This window comes from Rissa tridactyla, chromosome 5, assembly GCF_028500815.1.
Source record: "Rissa tridactyla isolate bRisTri1 chromosome 5, bRisTri1.patW.cur.20221130, whole genome shotgun sequence".
Classification (NCBI taxonomy): Eukaryota; Metazoa; Chordata; class Aves; order Charadriiformes; family Laridae; genus Rissa; species Rissa tridactyla.
The window spans coordinates 77,535,216-77,555,898 of record NC_071470.1 but is presented as its reverse complement, the minus strand read 5'-3'; the positions used below and the strand labels follow the sequence as shown (position 1 = coordinate 77,555,898).

General features: G+C 45.2%; 1 protein-coding gene across 22 annotated transcripts in view; it reads left to right on the top strand.

The window, feature by feature from the left end:
• ANK2 (ankyrin 2) overlaps window positions 1-20,683 on the top strand; it is a 239,340-nt gene that overhangs the window by 106,658 nt on the left and 111,999 nt on the right. For 15 of the 22 annotated variants that reach the window (XM_054204194.1, XM_054204193.1, XM_054204189.1 and 12 more), the window contains exons 5-8: window positions 12,551-12,649; window positions 16,997-17,182; window positions 17,665-17,688; window positions 19,500-19,598. In XM_054204194.1, coding sequence (XP_054060169.1) covers window positions 12,551-12,649; window positions 16,997-17,182; window positions 17,665-17,688; window positions 19,500-19,598 — 408 coding nt within the window. The remainder of the gene's footprint in view (window positions 1-12,550; window positions 12,650-16,996; window positions 17,183-17,664; window positions 17,689-19,499; window positions 19,599-20,683) is intronic. The other 7 variants (XM_054204195.1, XM_054204191.1, XM_054204188.1 and 4 more) reach the window with 1 other exon arrangement.

Sequence of the window (20,683 nt, the reverse complement as noted above, 5' to 3'; positions counted from 1 at the left end):
CAGAATTATCTCCGAAAATGCTATTACAAGCGTTGTAACCGCTGAGAGTACAGTCCCCATCTGCGCTATCGGAGACCGTTAAGCATTCGGGACTTTGGTTTTATGGATTTTGTTTTTCCATTAGACTACTTTGCCCTGCAGCTTCATGGTGGCCTTCAGAGCTGTTATTTTGTTCATCTCCCTCTTTCAAAAAGTCTGTTCCTTTTGAGCTAATAAGTCGGCGCTGCTATTTTTAGAAAAGTCGTTTCTATTTTGATGCAAAGCCTAATTGCGCAGTGATTGCTAATTGAATGACTCTACTTTCACCTGCACGCATATCAGCTGAGAGCTGACATTCTTCCTTGAGCATGTTTCAGGCGAATGCTGAAATGAGGGCGCGCCCAGAAATGGCCAGAGAGAGATCTAGAAGTTGCCGGTCCTCCTTTGACACACACCTCCACCTAGGATTTGAGGAGCGTGCCATTGTTTGGCTCAAGTATTGCTGGAGAAAATACATAATGAGTCTCCATAAACCGTTCACTTGGTTGACTCTGCTGATAGTTCAGGGAGCGGATCCAGACACGCGTCATCAAGTAAAAAATGAATTTCTGCAGTTTCTTTTCTGGATTTGTCCGTGATTTTTGGTCACGTATAGATCTGACCGACCTGTGCTCGGTGATAGTATAAAATCTTGTCTGGGGAGTGGATGGTACAAACTACAATGTAAAGTGGGTAACAGATCTCCTGGGCTTGGTCCAGGCTATTCCTTGGAGCTCTGGCTACGTTTCCTTGCGGAGCAGCCCAAGGCCATGCCATGGAATGACGTCATCTGCTGCAATATGTGTTCGCTTGCGTGGGGGATCCTCTGTGGGTCCTTTGGAATTTCAGTGGGGAATTTGGAAAAAGCCCTCAGGGGCCATCAAAATGTTTCGTTATGCAGAAAACCCCCTGGAAGTGGCATTGGCCATCCATCACGCTGTCTCTCTCACACACGTCCACTTGCCCATCACAAATTCCCAGCGGAATCCTCCTGTCACAGCCAGGACGCTTCTTTACCCCAAACCAAGTGGTGTTGTTGCTTGTGCGTTAGAACAGTAATTCTTTTTTGTAATCTTCTTCTCAAAGAGCGGCTATTTTTGTGACGTTATTAGGAATTCTCAGGCCAATTCTTGACCTTTTTTCCAAGGTGGAAGAAACATGGCCGGATTTAGTCAGTCCAACGCTTCCCATTGATAAATCACCGTTTGTCTCTATTGCTTTCTCTTAAAGTCAGATTGTATCATCTGACTCGCGTATAGGCAATCGGAGATGTCTGGTAACTGGACCATTAGCCGACCAAACGTGACGATACCCCAACCGCAATAATCTTACTAACGGAGTCTGCCTGTAGACTGTCCCCTGCGGCAATGACGCTGAGCTGCTCTGACCTCAGGGAATGAGTTGCGCCTCCTCGGATGAGGTGATTTGACAAACGTCAAGCGATCGAGGCACAAAGAGCTGACAAGTAAAAGGCAAAGTGAGGAAATAGAATTCTCTCCTGTTCAGTAAGGTAACTGTCGTATCCTGGAGTCACCCATGAAAGAAACGATTCCCTTCAGTTTTAAAATTTCTGCAACGGAGTTCAGAACAGAAGGTGTTCCCTGTTGGCGGCTGGGGTTGTGCTTTGACCGCTGCTTCATCCAGGGGCCCTCACAAAAGGAGGAGCTACCTTATAATCACGGGATTATTTAAAGTGACCCAGATACAGAAAGCAAGGATTAGATAAATCGGGCCTCCCCCCAGCTGATCTTGTTATTTAAAAGCCCTCTGGTTTCCTTTCCTTTATAATCCCGCTCTAAGCTCATGGCAAACACATTAGCCAAGAAATATTCGTGTTTAAATTTGCCCCCGTTACGGCTCCTGCTTCCCGTTTCAACATGCAGGAGATGCCACCATGACTGCTATCATCGAGTATTCTTCTCCCGACTGCTCATCAGATTGAAGCGATCCTTAGGAGTAGCCCAAAATTTCCAGCCTCGATACGCTTTCCCCAAAATGAGCGATAAGGGGGCTTGGCGAACGTCCGTATTCGGTGTCACCACAAAAGCGAAGGCAGGGTTCACGTGATGCTCGGAGAAGTTGATCGGCTTGTCCCTCTCAGGTTGCCCAAGGATTTGCTTTGCCGGAGATTGCCCTCCCCGCGGTTTGTAAAGATAATCTTACCTTCAGAAGGGAGCGTGTTGTGCAGGGTATTTGCTCCTCCATTATGACAAAAGGTTTTAATTCCACCGCCTGGGCTTTCTGCTCTTACAGCAGTATATTTAGAGCGCCGGATTTTCAGCTGCGGTATATCCAGAGGAGTCATTTAGCTGCAATTCATCATTGCTAATGTAATAAAGGATCAGGCCCGTTATCTCTTCGCTGGAGGGGGGGGAAACAAAAAAAAAAAAAAAAAGGAAGTGCCTTCTGGAGGATTATATGGATTTTGAGAGATGTAAACAAAAAAAATACGTTAAGAACAATGAAAGAACAGATATATTTATTTATCCTGCCTTAAACTAGCCCATGTTTCAGCTGCCTGTCTCTTAGGGTGATTATCAGTTAGTGGTAAACACCCTTTATTCCTGATTTTGAAGTCTGATCTCAGGCAGCCATGGAAGTGGGGTTGAGCGGAGATGGTCACGTGTGCACGACTGAAGCGGTGCTTAGATTGACACAGAATTACGGGATAACAGAGCGGGAACAGAGGATAACGATTGTTAACATCAGTGCATTCACCTGGGACTTTCCCGTTTCCCCAGATAATTCATACAGCTAAAGGAAAAATAACCCCGTGAAGATGCCTGGTTCGTGGTGTCACCTGCAGAAGAAGGGGCATGGAGGCGTGGGACGGGTTGGCTTTCCCTCAAAGAGGAGCAGGAGCTCTTAAAGACCCAAGGAGATTACTGAGCCAGTTCCGTGTCTGTCCCTGGGATCCCAGCTGCAAACCGAGTGTGTCAGGATCTCAACCAACAAAGACTGAAAACAAACTGAAACTATTCCCAACCTACATCTTAGTCTATTTTGTTACCTTTTGATCTCTATTAAAGGGACCAATGGGTCCAGACTGAAAGATTTTGATTTAAACAAATAGCGGGGTTGGTTTATTTTCAGCTAATAGCGTGATGCACGGCCTCTAATTTTCATTCTTAAAATGCATAAACTTTAGGGGCCTGCCATAAACCAACACGGCAGCTGGCAGCGTGAGGGGCTCAGCGGACCAACCTGCCCCATTTCACCCCTGCTGTAACGACGGCATCTGCGACGATAAGGACCAAGCGGTGGCAAGGTTATCTGTGCAGGTTTATGACGGCGTAGACATAACCGGGTCGCAACTAAACAAACACGCGCATTTTGTTTTATCCCCTCAGCGCGGTATTGTTTCCCTTCCTCTCAACGATACGCGTAAAATAAGCGGTGGTTTTCAGTGCTGAGATTTCCTTTACTGCCTTTGGAAGGCAAACCCCAAATGCTGTTTTGGACGACCGCCCAGAATTCAAACGCGAGACTGTCCCGGCAAAGCTTTTGGGCCTTAACCTGTGCCCGGCATCAAGGTTACGTTTTCTTGTGGGTGGCTGATCTCTTCCCTTCCCGTTATTCTCCGTCAGCTCAGTTTCTGTTACAGGTTCCCTCTTTGTATAAATGGACATTTCCAAGGCACAGAACATCTTGATTTCTGCCTGGTTGCCTTCGCAGGCTCTGCTGTGGCTTTACTGTTCTTGGGGAGAAAATCGTGATGTTTGGAAGCTGCTAAAATTAGAACGGTTGCGCTCTCGAAACCTGGTATCTGAGCTAGGAAGTGACTTTACAGTAAAACAGACTTCCCAAGAGAGGGGTTCTTGTAACGGGGAGGCAGCAGGTGCCATACCCATAGCGTTACACTTGGAGTTCTCTGTGATCTCTCATGAATAAACCTAGCGAGTTCATCGCAAACCCGGACAACGTCATTTATCCATAGGCTTTATAATAATTGCAGCGGTGTAAGTATAGATAGGAAAAAAACCTATTTATATGGCTAGGGAATTAGTGAGACAGCTGATGGGGCGCTGCCATTTTCAGCGTAGGCTTCTGTGTCGCTGCATTTTATAGTTTATTTATTACAAGTTATTTTTACGATCTCCAAAAAGTTAAATAATCTCTCATTGTTTTGTTTGTTTAACTGTTCGGCCCAATAAAGTAGAATCCCCGGCCTCCCTAAATCCCGTAATTCTGGCCTTTTCCCTAAATGCTTTTCTCAGCTTTAATCGTTACAGTCCATGGGACCCTGTGGGCCTCGGCGTCTGCTGTGTGTAATGAACGTAAGGATTGTCACCTCGGTGATTAGCTGGCACTTGTTGGGGAATGTTACGGTAGGTCAGAATCCGGTAGCTCTCCTGTCATAGAATGGTTTGGGTTGGAAGGGACCTTTAAAGGCCATTGAGTCCAACCCCCCTGCCCTGGGCAGGGACACCTCCCACCAGCCCAGGCTGCTCCAAGCCCCGTCCAACCTGGCCTTGAACCCCTCCAGGGATGGGGCAGCCACAGCTTCTCTGGGCAACCTGGGCCAGGGGCTCACCGCCCTCACGGCAAAGAATTTCTTCCTCAGATCTGATCTCTATCTCCCCTCTTTCAGTTTAAAACCCTTCCCCCTCGTCCCATGGCTCCCCTCCCTGCTCCAGAGTCCCTCCCCAGCTTTCCTGGAGCCCCTTGAGGGACTGGAAGGGGCTCCAAGGTCTCCCCGGAGCCTTCTCTTCTCCAGGCCAAACCCCCCCAGCTCTCTCAGCCTGTCCTCACAGCAGAGGGGCTCCAGCCCTCCCACCATCTCTGTTGCCATTCCATGCTCTATTCATTGTCATTCTGTGCTCACAAACGCATACATCTGATCCGTGCGTCATCCTTTTTACTCGGACTTTCCAGCTTTGTTGTAAAAGGAAAGGATACCTCAGGAAAATGAATATATACTAATGTGCTGCGCGTTTTGAAACGTGGAAGAAAGATTCTGGTCAGAAAACATAAGGTGCTTTATATTTAATATAGTATTAATGTATAGTATTTAATTTAGCTGGTTGTCAATGCATCCAAAAGATGCTTTTAGCGAATCTCTCTTTCTCATGACGTGGGTACAGGACACACCAAAAATTCCCTCCACGAAGGTGCTGCCAGCATCACGGCAGCATGGTCAGAGGGGACAGGAGGGGAACAGAACCCGCTTCCTTCCTCCGTCTCTCCAGGCTGAGCCAGTTGTGAAGCTGGAGCAAATAATTTCTCTCCGAAAAAGGGAAGAATCTTGAATTGAATTACGTTTCTCAAAGGCACAATGTGCTTTTTGCGCTGGTGTCGGTTCAGCGATTCTCCTTATGGTTGGAGCGGAATCAAAGTCCCCGTCCCAAGGAGAACATACAGGCGAATGCCAGACTGTCTTCTGAGCGTTGCAATGGTACATTTTACACAAATAGATCTTCTTGTGATGGAGTATCTAAAGATAAAATCAAGCAGTGTGCGGGCAGGACGTGTCGCACCTCGGTGGCATTGATCTGAACGCTCCGTAGGCACTACGGGCTCGCTGGAGAAAAACGTCCGGTAGTTTTCCAGGAGTTTGAGTTGTTTCCAGCTTGTGAAAGCCTGCTAAAATACATCAGTTTAAATACAGTTGTTTGTTAAAAAAAAAATAAATCTGATTTTTTAAAAATATATAGAGTATTATACAGTAAATCAATATTTAGAGTTCTGATTCTGAGAATAAACGCGTAATTTCTAATCCTTTGTAGTCGCAGATGTAATAAAGGGTAGTTTCCTTCTTTCCTTTGCATTCTCAGTTTGATGCTGCTTAAACTGTCAGTTGGACAAGATGTGGGCTCTTGATTGGAATATTCTCAACCCTTCTTTGGAGTAGTACCCTTTCCCTTGGCTGGGCAGCAAGATGAGCTTCCTTCGGCACCTTAAATTTGGCGACTTAAAATTAAATGCTGTGAATTTCCCTGGAGGGACATCTTCACCGACTCGGTGAATGCCTATTTGCACGAACATAAATGCAGCCGCAGCAGTCTGAATATTTCCGAGGGTTTTTTTTTTTTTCTTGAAAACGAATATGGATTATATGATTGTTTCACGGAAAATGTATTTTAATGGAGAAGAAAGTGGAATATGAATAACTGGCAAAGTTGCTGCTGTATGAAGCTTCCTGATTTTGATGAAAGCTAACAACAACAACAACAAAAAGACACTTTTGAAAGTTAAAGTAGGTACCTTGATCTATCCTTAATTCACCCCTTTAGGCAGAGAATCGCTCCTGCTAAGATTAAAATCCTCTTACGAAGAGTCTATTTTTAGACCGGCTGAAAATACTGCTCTGAGCATAATGCACAACAAAGTTCCCAGAATCGTGATATCGTTGATTCTATCGAGACGCGTCTTCATAATTTAGCTTGCAGGGTTGCATTTGTTTGTAACTCTCGTATTTCCCTGATTAAAATGAATTAATTGCTTGGATGGCTAGAGGATTTCACCCTGAACCACAGAGCGGCTGAAGTTGGAAGGGACCTCTGGAGGTCATCTTGGCCAGCCCCGCTTCTCAAGCAGGGCCACCCACAGCAGGCTGCCCAGGACCATGTCCAGGTGGCTTTGAATATCTCCATGGATGGAGACTCCACAACCTCTTGGACAACCTGTGCCAGTGCTCAGTCACTGTAAAAAGGTGTTCCCTGCCGTTCAGAAGGACCCTCCTGTGTTACAGTTTGTGCCCGTTGCCTCTGGTCCTCTCCCTTCCCTGCGTGACGTTCTCCTGTTTGAGACAGAATAGCCTTTGCTGGAGTGGTTCTTTCTTCTCCCGTAGAGATTACTGGAGACTGAGGGTAAAGGGAAACATCGAGCGAAGGCAGAGTTACCTTCCTTTAACTGTTAAGGTGAGATGTAGGTGTCACCGGTTTAGGCTAATGTCTGTGGGAAAATGGGGAAAACAGGGAGGTGAATTGCGTGTCGCTGAATAAAGATTTAAATCAGGAACTTACCATTCTTGTTGACGTTGGGCAATATTCTGCAGAGTAGGAAAAATCCTGAAAGAGCTACTAAAACGAAAGGCTCCAGAAATGATCATGATCTTACTGCATGCAATGATATAGTAACACCGGACCGTAAATCAGAAGATTTCTTCTGTGTGAGCTCCTTCATGAGTCACCTGAGCTTGTCTCACCCTTGTCTCATCCTTTGTGCCCGTATCTGTTCCTTTTTGGGGCTGGCTCTACTCTTGTTTCTAACAAGAGTAGAAAGAGGAGGCACAGGGAGGAAGGAGAGCAATTTCTCAATGGCTTCTCTTAGGTTACGTTAAGCGCTGGGTCCTCTGAAGGAAACTATAGAGTGACCCAAAGGAAACCGAGGTTTTATGTGGACAGTATTTTGTGCACAGAATCTTCTCTGAAGGTTGCTTGAGGAGTGCAGTTGCAGAATTGTAGTAAAGGTTGCAGAAAGAGCCTAACTAATTCGGTTTTCATTTGTGACCTTGATATGAAGCAAAACTGGGGCGGGGGGGAGAAGGCTACCAAAAGGCCAAACCAAAAGCCCCATGCAGTAAGATGGAGAGGCAGAGGAGGCAAGTGGCCTGGGGCGGGCAATGCGCTGATTGTGTTGACCTCCTGACTGGTAATTACATCTTGAAGAGTAAGTAGGAATGAGCGTTTGCTGTATGTAAACAATTGCATTAGATGCCGGTCGTCTGGTCTTCCCTGGTAATCCCAGTGATCTTCTAATACAGTCTTAAATGCTTCCTGGAGGCCTTTAAGATAGAATAGATACGTGCCTCTGGGTTTACATTAGCGATTTAATCACAGGGTACGTTGCGAACTCTCACGTGTCATCTTAAAAGAGCCAAACTGAGGGAAGAGATACTATACTCCTATTTTCTCTTTTGTTTCGGAGTGCAAATATAGAGATACGTATATGGGCTGCCCCGGGAAGTGGCGGAATCGCCATCCCTGGAGGCATTTGAAAGATGGGCAGATGTGATGCTGAGGGACATGGGTTAGTGAGGGTTTTGGCAGTGTTGGGTTGATGGTTGGACTCAATGATCTTAAAGGTCCCTTCCAACCTGGATGATTCTATGGATGTGTGGTATATAGATACTATAGGTATAGAGACACTGAAGGCCGCATCTTCACGGAGGAGCATGGGTAGGCTAGTCATTCAAAGGCGCTGGCCTGCTGATCAGAGTTGGGAAGCTGCGTGCTTCCGAACATTTGGTACTGCACGCAAAGAGTACGGTTCCTTGAAAGCCTGCCATAAAATAAAGCTCAACCAAGCTATCTCACTGTTTGTATGGCTTTCGAAAGGCTCTAATAATCCCTGCGCTTCTTCAGACTGTGCTCTTCATTAGGGCTTGGGCAAAATTTAATGGTACAAATTCTGAGTCATATATAGACTTGCCAATTTGCATTAATAGCTTGAAGAATCATTGAGAGCTACTCATTTTCTCAAATTAGCAAGTAAATCAGGGAATGTAGTAGAAAGAATGGCGTACGAAATATACTCTCTTTGTTTAGCGTTAATTTCTCATTATAACTTTATATTATAGCAGTAAACATCTCGCAGTATACATTTATACAGATAATGAAATCTGAGCACTCTGTCCTCACTACAAATACTCTGATGAAATTATTGTTTGAAAACAAATGTTATATATCATTACAAAATTAATTTCTATTTTTGAGACGATGCGCAGAATCTAAACACGCAGACACAATTACAGAGCCGGGTTTCAGAAAAAGCAAAATAAAGTGCATTTCTCCTTTTCCGGGTCACGTTTCAGTCAGTATTTTCACTTTAATTCGGGATGGTGTTTAGGCAGTACGGGATCATAAACTGAAGGAGAATTTATTGAAATAAATAAGAAATATTGAAATAAAGATTCCCCACCCCCTGGATTGAATAAACCCACGTATCCCGTTCCGCACGCTAAAATGAGGAGGGGAGAGGTCAGTCTCCTTTGCCATACATCCGTGGGGAATCATTAACCGGAATGTCATGGATTCAGTAGGAGACGCTTTGGGGTGGTGAACCAAAAGCCTAGGCAAAAGATGTTTCCTTCGTTTTGCAGAGATCTGGGATTTTGGGCTTTGAAACATCTCTTAGAAGAAGAACAGAGAACCCAAATATTGGCGTATAACTCGGAAATGAAAAGATGAGAAAACTGGGGAAGAGGATTTTAGGTTGGCAGAAGTAAAGGAAACGAAGGGGAGGCGATGCTTTCGTTGGGGGCATCTCCATTTAACAGCAAGACTGGCAGAGAGAGACGGAAACTTGCTGTGTAGGAGACAGACAGACACGTCATGGAAACCGTGCAGGACTGGGAGGAGACATGGAAGCCCCGGGCTCCGGTGGGCAAAGGAGAAGGAAGAGCTCCAGCAGGGCTCCCAGGGGATCCCGCCAAGGAGAGAAATAACACTGGGAATCCTAAAATAGGAGCGCGGAGGTCAGGAACGCTGCAATCAGAAGCTGTGAAACCAGTTCTTCGCTCAGAAAGCAGAGACCAAAAAAATCACGCTTGACCTTGCCACGGGGAGAAATCCAAGGGAAGCTTTTTCAGCGTGGCTGGTGTAGGTGGTTTTGCAGATAGACCTTGGCATGCTGTTGCGATTTCCACACAAGCTGGATTTTAAGAAAAAATACACAGCAGTTTTAGACTATAAATAAAGCTTAAAGAAAAAAAGGCTATGATTTTATGGGCAAGAATTTCCTTGGCCCCGATTACTGTAGTTTCAGGTATGATTGTAGCCCGTGAGGAGGATGTCCGTGATGCGATGGGCACTCCTCTGCATCTCTGGGTCGAAAAGTGTTTAGTACTTCTTGGTACTAAATGGTCATGAAGTCATATATGTATTGTTTACGGCCTCCTAATCCAGGCTTTATTATCCTGCTCCTGTTCCAGAACCAGGGACTTGAGTTGATTAAAAAAAAACAACCAAGGTTCTTCAAAGCTTTTAAGCAAATTGATTTACTCTGCCCTGAAAATTCTCATATTCCCCGAATTTATGTTAGTCGGTGTGATCCTCAGAATCATAAAATCATTTAGGTCGGCAAAGATGTGTAAGATCGTCAAGTCCAGCTGTTAACCTAATAATCCTCGTATTCGTCATAATGCGTTTCTGATGAAATATTCGGCGCTGGAAGTATTTTACAAATGGCACACGATACCTAACTGCCACGTTAGGGAGTAATATTAAAATGCTGATGAGGCGAGTGGAAAATTACTATCAGTTATACCTCATAGCTTGCCGTGTTGTTCCTTTCCGGCGTGGGAAGGAAAACCGAAGCAGTGAGCCAGCTCTGCCCGTTTTCCCTCTGCCATTCTCTACGAGTGCAATCGAAAACAAACCCAATCTGTTCCCAATTCCCACTGCCAGCTCCGGCCCTGTGCCTGGCAACCCCCTGCCCTTTCTGGCGCCTTCCTAATTACACCCCGAAGAGCGTTCCTTCGTTTTAACGGTGGGATGAGATCTCTCATCTCCCCTATCCCCGTGGAAGAGTTGGCCAAGGAGCAGCCAGGAGCCCAGCACCCTCCCAGCCCCTGGGTGGACCTGGAAGACCCAGTCTGGTTTGACTGGTTCGTGCCTCTTCCAGTTTGCTGCCTGGGTTTTTCAGCAGTGGTTTGGGAGGAGGGAAGCTGCCCACGGAAATATGACGCGGACCGACCTTGGCTGTTAAGAGGCTTTTCTTAATGCCTAACCTGAATTTTCTCTCCAGCAACCTTGGTAAACTATGGGCTTTTCTATTTGTTTTAGTCGTCGTGACCATGCAGGACAGACCTTTATCCTCCTCTTAAAGGCTGTTATCTTGTTTTCCTTTGGTTTTTCACTCTCCAGACAGAACAATGCTAATTACCAGTCTTTCTCAAAGAAAAATAGCTTCCCCGGGGAAATACATTTTTCCACTGGTCCAACGATTGTCTTTATTACAGCAGAATGAGCTCATTGACCAGTGGCCCTCTGGTAGACCACTGTGACCTTCAGGTCCTTTTCTGCAGAATTCTTCTTCTCTTAACTCCTCATTCCCGTTTGCGTGGTTTGTGTTTCCTGCCGTAGCGGAGAAACTTTTTTGTGCCCTTACTAAATTACGTTTCCAGCTCTTTTCTCCGAGGTAACAGAAACCTTTCCAGCGATGATTTGTGGTGTGTGCTTGCAGGCCGCCTTGCTCACGCTCTCTGTAACTGTACTCGGAGCTCTCTATTCCGTCCTTCCAGTCCTTACGGCAAACATGGGATAACACCCGCCGAAGGCTGTGCAAAGCCGCTCAAAATACACCCCACAGTTTGGGCATCGAGCTGCCGTTAACTGTCCTCTGGGTGCCATTTGTTAGTTACGTGTGCCAAGATTGGTGATGGAAGTGATGAATATTATGCAAAGCAGTATTAAAAGCCTTCCCGCAACATATACGACGTATATCGAATGACATACATGGCATAAATGACGTTTGTTGCCTGACCAGTCTTCCACATTGGTAAAAGCAGAGGGGGGTTGTAAAGACATCAGTTCTACGATCAACTGTGTTAGCGCGTGACTGAAAAATAAGGTTTCATTTCGTTAGGACGTTAAAAAAAAAAAAATAAATAAAATTGTGTGTCTGAAGCCTGGCTTACGGTTTATGTTCTAGTTAAACGCGCCATTCCAAGGCAGAGGAATGCTTTCAGAAGTGCAGGCGATGATGTCCTCTGGCGTTGCGTGGTAATCTGCAGAATAGTCAAGAATTTTCTAAGGCCTTTTTAGCAATCCTGAAAACTCCCAGAAGAAAGTTATTAGTCAGGCAGACGACTCACTTCCATGCCGTGCTTTCGTGAGGATTTTGTAGCTAATTAATTAAAATTGTTTGCATGTAAGTATTTTAATGGGAAGAAAGGGTGTATGTTTCTAATGAATTTGCTTGTAGTTTGATTAATTTAGAAGGATTTTTTTTTTTTTAATTACTGTATCATCCAGAGCAGATTCTTTTAAGGACTCCAGGACATTTTAATGGATGTTTGTAATGGAATGATAGATGAACTTACCGTATGGTCAGAAATGCAGTTGTTACTTTGCAAGGTTGAGTTCCTTTACGTCTGATGATTTGCAATGTTTTATGTATTACAAAATTTTATGGAGAGTACGTTAAGCCTTTGTCATCTCTGCTCAGCTTGTCGTGAAGGTATGGACTTTCATGGTCTCCAGGGGATGATGTCTTTGGTTAAGTTAATGTAATAAATGGAGAAAAGTCTGGCTTTCCTGTCAGCTTTCATAAAACTTCATTGCCAGCTTTACAGTCCCGGAGCATTATCAGCAAGGAATAGCTGTATTAATAATTAGTGTGTCCATTGCTTCCTTAAAATACGCGTTGAAAGAAAATGAGTGTGAAAGCACGTAGAGTTTGGTGGGCTTAAATGGCTTTAAACGTTACCGCGCTAAGTTAAAAAATACAAAGTTGTTCTACTTACGTACTTCGAACATTTCAGTTTAAAAAGCCCAAATGCATTTTTCGCCGTATATTTGTTTGGGGTTCGTTGTTGGTGGTATATTCTGGTTCCTCATTACAACGTTTTCTCGTGTGTTCTTCCTAGAATGGCTTTACTCCTTTATATATGGCAGCTCAAGAGAACCACATTGAAGTGGTGAAATATCTCCTGGAGAACGGAGCCAACCAAAGCACAGCTACCGAGGTGAGGCATTTTTGTTCTTTTTTTACGCACGCTCTTATTTTCCTTTGCTTTTGTATTCAGCTACCGAGGTGAGGCATTTTTGTTCTTTTTTTACGCACGCTCTTATTTTCCTTTGCTTTTGTATTCGGGTCGCTTAAAGTCTGAAGATTTTTTCAACCGGAGTATTTTGAGGACTTTCACCCTTTCATTTCAGTGAGTTGCAGTTACGAATCTTGTCCTTTCTTTACACACGCACAGAAGATGAAGGTAAACTGTGCTGCAAGTGGCGAAAAGGGATGAAACCCAGCCTGGTTCATTTGACAGCAAAATTCCCTCTGACTTGAGCGAGCCCGGGATTTTCACCCGCAGTTTGTGCCCGTGTCTCCTATCAGCTTCCTGGAGAATTTTCTGAAACGATGAATGAGGCTTTGAGGAGAGGTCCCCAGGGCTGCAGAAATCAGAGGAGGCCGAGGTGGTATTGTCAGGGGAACGGAGCGAAGGGTAGATCGGTCGTAGGCTAAGTGGAGAGGTACAACGTTTCGTCTGAACAGATTTACGCCTCTGACAAAGCCCGTGAAACTCGGGCCTTGTAGGCCAGCCGTCGCCTGAGCAGCAGGGCTACCTTTGTGCTGCTTTTTTTGTGCACTGTAAGATCCGGGCAAAAATCGATGAATAGAATATTATAGCTTGTGTCTCCCACTGCCGGCTGTATAAGGAGTCTTCTGGGGAAGCCGGCTGAGAAGTGTGTGGAACATAATGCGGATACCAAAATTCGGACTATGAGGGCCGTGGCCAGAAGGGTGTCTGTGTGTAAGTGTAAAATGGTATAAAAACAACTAGTATCAACACTTAGGTGTTGATGAGCTTCCTTTTAGATTGGGACTTGAGATTTTAGATGAGTTCAGAGTATTTTCTGCGTAGGAAGAGCGAGAAACAGGGAAGCGGGTGCACAAAACTTGGGAGTGGAGTAGGCTCTCGGTGGTGCTGGGTTCACAGAAGCGTTCAGGTAGAAAGGGACCTCGGGAGGTCACTTACTCCGACCTCCTGTTCCCCGAAGCAAGGAGCGATGGCAGCTGGACCTCCCTGACCAGCCAGGTTACTCTCATTGTCTGCGACCTGGGGTAACCCGATGAATATTCGTTATTGTCTGTGATTCGCCAAAACTGGAAATCAAATGGCTAACGAAGATCACGTTGATGAGCTCAGCAGGCAACGTGCCGTTTTCTCCTCGGACGCTTTATTTCTACTGCCGGACCACGGGGGTATAAATACGCAGAAGGATGGTATTAATTGCTGGGTTCTGGGTGTGACCGGAGTCTGTAAAGCTGCAGTAACTGCAGCGCAAGCAGGGCGGACACCAACGTAAGGCACGAGGCTCCATCCCGAGAGGAACCGAATCGTAAGAACTCACTTCTGCAGCTGAGAGGGTTTGAGGGCAATGGGGAAAACTCCAGGGCTATGAGGACCGTGCTCATTCTGGTTCTTCCTCTTGCTCTCTTTCTGCCGAATGGTCTTTTACTCCGAGCCAAGGGGACGAGCAAACAGGATCTGTGCTGCGCAGTGTGTTGGCTTCGTGTTTGTTCTATGGATGCGCCGTCTGAAGCAGTAATAGGAAAGTTCCCCTCCGTGTTTATGACTTTTCCCTAGTCTGTACAGACCCTTACCCACTTTGGATTGCCTTCGCAAATGGAGGAAATTTAAATGATGGAGCATTTTTGCTCGCTCTCCTTTCCTTTAAACCGAACGGCTGGCGTTAACAGCTGCTTTGCTGTCCCTTCTTCCACTGGATACTGTACCGTTCGGTGACAGCTCCGAAAATAATCCTCCCGTGGCCTGCATATATGGCGATCGGGTTACATGGCAGCTTTCTGAAATATGAAATCCCCGTGTGATTGCCAGGCAACGTGGCAGAAAACACGCTCCTTGTGAAGGAGCCGAGTGGAACCGTGGCTCTGCAGGAGCCCGGCCTGGCTACGAGCCCGCAGGCGTCTGCTCGCCGCCTTTTCTCCCGGTAGCTTTTACTGGCTGGGGTGATGGGGTGCGCTTGGAAGTTCATTCATTAGTTTATGGGAACTGCGGTGGTTAATTAAATTCAATACAATGAAATTAAGTTAATTAAATGTGGCCTCTGCTTGCATGCAGACGGCCAGGCATCACTGGAACTCACAGTGTAGTCTGTTTTGTCTTTTTTTTTTTTTTTTTAATAAAGCTGGGGGGAGAAAAAAAATCAAATGCCCCGCACTCTGAACCTGAGTCCAAGTCTGTCTTCTGCCATCGGAAAGGTCAGTGCTTGTGTAGCTTGGAAAGTAAAGGCTCTCTTCCTCCTGAACGAGACAAGTTTTGGGTTCAGGTCTCACTGAGACGACGCTTCCGACGGCCCGAGCCCCCGTCCTCTTCCGCACGTGCCCAGAGTCAGTCTCGCGAACAGACTGAAGAAGCGGTACATTAAATAAACTCGGATGGCGGCCAGAACTGAGGATGCCACCCAAATACGCGGAGAGGGCCCTCCTGTTGGGCATCAAAGACTGGTTGTCCTCATGTGGGGAGGGGGGGAAATGGAAAGCTTTTCTCCGAGCTCCGCTCAGCCGCGCTTTCCAGAAGCAATAGGAGAGGGAACGCAGAAAGAGTCGTGTCCTTTTAGAGAAGGATGGAAGATAAAGTGGTGCAAATCAATGGATGGTCTTGCCTTTGAAGCTGTGAAACTTGCACTGCCTTTGGATATACTTCGTTTCCTCTAACGCGGATACACAAAACGAGAGTAAGGATGAGCTCAGTTTCACGGGGCCTCTAATCCAGGATTTGTTCTCAAGTTCCCAGAGGCAAAAGGCAAATGCGTTAAGCCATGTCAACACCTGATGTAGCCCCAATCTCAGAATTATCTTTACAGTTCAGCTGTTTCCTCAGCTGTTCACCCTTTTTTAATTCACTGTACAGAATTTAATCTCTATTGCAGAAAGAAACCACAGTAGTATCGCCGTTACAACGCACCTACCCACAGCTCTACGCAAAAGGGAGTGAGCGTTATTAGATTACGAAGGGAAAAAATTGCTTTGGCAATTCCTCAGATGTTTCCCTCAGCATGTGTTAGCTCTCGATTCCTTCCTAACTTGTCCTTTATTATTTTATCATCTTTCCGTATTCCTATTCCAAATCAATTCCGTCTCGTTCCCGCATCTTTTACAACGTATCTAAATTAATTTTCCCGCTATAATCAAGTCTTTGGCTGTTTCTTCCCACCTAGACGTAGAAGACCTTGGTTTATTCCCTTCCCTGTTCTTTCATCGTTATTCATGGTGCCTGCGGTCACAGGGAGATGCTCTGGTCGTCGCGGTCCAGCTGCCCTCCGATCTGGCGTGCGGTTACAGCAAACACGTGGTTTTTTGTCAGAATAAAAGAAGAGGGAGCAGGCAGTGCCTCAGATACCTGGGATCGGACGTTGCCGTCCTGTGATGCGTTTGAAAGCACTGGCAATCCAGGGGCACGTGAAGGGAGGAGCGAGACAGTGTGAAAATAATTGTAAAACTAAGCCGAAACTGTGACTGAAAAAAGGCAAAGAGATTTTTCTGGCTTTGTTTTTCCAAAAAGTACAAATAACATGATGTTTTCCGGCTTCAAATTGGAATAAATTCCTAAACTTCCTCTGGCTTTCTCATCTCATAGTCCGCGTGTAACTTAGAATGGGAAGCAGCAGCGAATGCATCCGAAGGCTTGCTTTCTTTTCGCAGAGATATTCAGAAACAGGTTCCCTGCCTATTTTTCGCATCGACTTTGTTGAGCGCTCACTGATCTTTAACAAAATATTGCTAAAAATATGCTTTGTGGCCTAGTTTAAGAGAAGTAATTAAGAGAGATACTGTGGAGTGATCCTTTGCTTGTAGTAGGCTTAAACAAAGACTGCTTTGAAATGGAAAAAGTGTGTTTCTGACGTGTTTGAAGTCATATGAAGTCCCGAAGACAGGCTGAGAGAGTTGAGGGGGGGGTTCAGCCTGGAGAAGAGAAGGCTCCGGGGAGACCTTAGAGCCCCTTCCAGTCCCTAAAGGGGCTCCAGGAAAGCTGGGAAGGGACCCTGGAGAAGGGAGGGGAGCCATGGGACGAGGGGTGACAGTTTTAAACTGAAAAAGGGTGGATTGAGATGAGATCTGAGGAAGAAATTCTTTGGTGTGAGGGCGGTGAGCCCCTGGCCCAGGTTGCCCAGAGAAGCTGTGGCTGCCCCATCTCTGGAGGGGTTCAAGGCCAGGTCGGACGGGGCTGGGAGCAACCTGGGCTGGTGGGAGGTGTCCCTGCCCAGGGCAGGGGGTGGCACTTGGGTGGGCTTTAAGGTCCCTTCCAACCCAGACCATTCTGTGGTCCTGTTTTCTTCTCCACCAGGACGGTTTCACTCCTCTAGCTGTTGCGCTGCAACAAGGACACAACCAGGCGGTGGCCATCCTCCTGGAAAACGACACCAAGGGGAAAGTGAGATTGCCAGCTCTGCACATCGCCGCTAGGAAAGACGACACCAAATCAGCGGCGCTGTTACTGCAGAACGACCACAATGCCGACGTGCAGTCCAAGGTAACGCGCGGCTGCCATAGAGGTAACAGGGTAGTCGCGCGGCTCGGTGCCAACGGGCAACAAACTTTGCTGCCTTCATCTTAACGGGTAAAGGTAATTTCTCCTGTGGGGCAAGACAAGTTGCTCGACCAGTATCACCACTAATACGCCTACTTTTGCAGTGTTTAGCTACACAGTAATTACAAGCTACGCATTTTTTTTTTTGCTTTGTAGTTCTACCTCCTGTTTCTTTGGTAACCAGCTTTCTCTCGTTATTTGTAAAGCACAAGAGACTGGACTGGAGGCAGAATCGCTGCTTTCCTATTAAATAGGATACTGGTTTATTGCCCGTGGGAACATAGGTTGTATTTTAAAGTTAATGCATGCTTGAATGGCTTTTCCCATAATTAACAGCATAACTCATTTCAAAAAGCAACATAGTTCTTCGTTTTGCGGCCAGTCTTTAATATTTTTCCTCTTTTTCCCAAACCATGCTGCATCAGATGATGGTGAATAGGACGACTGAGGTACCGAGATCAAAAATTTTTAATTACTCTTTCTCTTACTTACAATTATTTTCTCTGCTCTGTGGCAATATTTCTTTATTATTTAGCACTAGAAGTGAAGACGTTACTCTTTTTTTAATACGTAGAAATTTGTGACTCAGCAAACCTATTTTTTTTTTTCATCCTTTGTCTTAGAATTTCTTTTCATTTGTGTCACTATTGAATTAAACTTTTGAGAATTCACATCAGTTCAAAGAAGTCTGAAGCCAGTAATGGAGCTAAGAGGATAAAGATGCTTTTCTAGCTCAATTTCATTAATTATGAAAATGCACTCACTTGGCATAACTAAATTAAGGTGTCTGGCTCAGCCAGAATAATACTAAAATTCGTTTTCCTTCTTTTCCAATATCAAATATAATCAGATCCTCCAAGGTAGAAACTTGTTCAGAGCATCTGCTTATTTTTACCGTTGTTCTTATGACAGTCCTTTTAATAAAGTTTTGAGAAGCCCTTGAGGGATAGCACATAATCAGAATTTACCTACAGCAGATTATGTTACGTTTCTCATACGAATTTTGGAAATACCAACTCTCCAAGCACTTCCACTAAAAATCATGGGGTCTTTTTGCCTAGAACGGTGATTTCTCCCCTAAAGGTTATCGTCATGTTTAGGAAAAAGAATTATCTCCAAGAAAACGCGGTCGTTATTTGAACGCCTGCTTTTAAATAACGGGGTTTCTCCGTTGGACGAGGGAATGGATTTTGAAAACGACTCTACTTTGACCAGGATCAGCCGTGGGCTGACACGGAAGTAAATGGAATTAGGGTGGAATAGTGGGCTGATTGCTGTGTCTTCGGGGAATACAGTTGATTTCAGAGTGCAGCGGCCGCCTACATTTCATGATTCCATGAGTAGTTTAAAACGGTGATTTGTACGCTGAAAGAAATGAGACCTGGCTGAAAATGCGGTGTAGTCCAGAAGCCAAAAGTGTTTCTCTCTTTCCGTAGCTGACTTTAGGATCTGATCAAATCAGTGTAAAGCTCTTCAGGGAAACCTCAAAAGCAAGGTCCTTTCTACTTGAATTACTTAGGAGACTAAAAGCTTCCTCCGTGTCCCAGTTTCTGAAAAATTAATCTTTTTTTATGCTGTTGTCAAGCAGTTCTCTCTCTCGTAGCTGGAGCAGGTTTCACCTTCTAGTGTTCAAGAGGCAATAAGTAAATTGTGTTTTTTCTGATGTATAAATGGCAAACTTTCTTCAGACCCTTTGAGATCTAAATTGTATATAAATATAAATAATTACAATCCTTATACTATGCTCCTAAGTAGTTTCTCACGTACACCGAATTCTTGGCTTACACACTGATTAACCAGTGCTTTTTTTTTTTTTTTTTTTAAAAAAAAAAGAAATATGTTGTCAATATTTCTAATTCTAAGAGCGGTAAACTGAGAATCCAACAACTTTTGTGGTCGTTTATCCGAACCCAGTACACAGATGCAGCCCAAAAGACCCATGTTGCTTCCCACTTGTAATAAGGAAACTTCCTTTATTTTCTTTAGGAATGGCTAATATATTAATATTTCCTGCGATGAAAGCTACTCTTCTTATTGGCCACTGAGTCAGAGCACTGAATTGGAGAACGAAAGAATAACGCTTTTTGGTAACCTCTCGTATGAAAACTGCTCTCTCTGCCTGAAAGGCTGCGCTATGTTATAGGTGAACTGGATAAAATCAACACATTGGTTGGCCGGCAGCTTTTTAAAATCGAGTTGTAGTTAAGCTGATCATCTCGTGTGAAATGTTGTCTGTAATACGGGCTGTTTCCCTTTGTAGAGTGGCTTTACACCTTTGCACATAGCCGCGCACTATGGAAACGTCAATGTGGCAACGCTTCTGCTCAACCGAGGAGCCGCTGTCGATTTCACCGCAAGGGTACGGAGGAATTTCTTTCTCTTCTTAGTTCTAACGGCCGACAAAACGGGGAGCGTTTCTTTGCGTGGTTCTTAGGCAAGAGTAGGGGAGGAGCCAAGCGATGCTGAAGTTCTGTTGCGTTCAAAGCTTGTCTTTTTTTTTGCAGTAATTCTTAAAGGCTGCCTCCGCGCAATGCGCCGGAGTCCTTGGGAGTGGAGTAGCGACCAGTAGTCCCAGTTGAAGGAAGCAGGCTCCTTTTGACTAGCTCCAGAAAGCTGATATTCTCATAACGTGTCAGCTCACTTCAGCTTTTCTGTCGGTTAGACGTTCTCCCGAAATGCTTGTAGGATTTATTGGCTTTTTCGGCACGCGGTATTTACTACTTCAACTTGAAATTTTCACATGTAAGCTTATTTTGGAAAAGTGAAGTAAGGTATAGTGCCGTTCTAGAAATGCAACAATGAAAGTACTAATTAGTCATGACTACCTTTTTATGCTAAACAACTGCAGAGCTACATTGCTGTTGTACCTTAGGTAGTTTGAAGCATGGCATCTGGTGCCATGAAAACCTCTGGTGATCTGCACCTCGGCATAGCTACCGGATCACAAGTTTTCGGTTTAATTTCGCCGGCCACTTTAGGGTCCTGCCTCTCAGGCTGCCTTCCTCCTCTTGCCAGTCTGGAACAGCTGCTAATATTTCCTCTTCCCCTCGCCCAAAGCATTTGCGAGGACTTTCAGCCTAAACAGGGCCTACTCCTTGACGCCGTTGGCGTTACCCTCAGGAGGTCCCTTTGTGCAGGAGTCGCGCGTTTGTGTACTCTGTCTGCGTTGCAGTGATTTAAACGCATCAGTGTTTTGTGACTATTGACTCATTGGGACTCCGATATATGTTTGTTTATTTGTCTGACTCTGGGACTGCGATGTTTGCTGCTTTGGCAGATGCGCTTCTTCGTTTTTTAAAAAAAAAACCCACCCAAATAACGAATAAAGATTCTTGCTTAGAAAGGAATTACTAACTCTAGCTTACATGGTGCGTGCCTAGCTCTGATGCTCAAGTACGTTGCTGTTTATTCTCTCCAATGTGATGGCCTCGTTTTTTTTGTGAT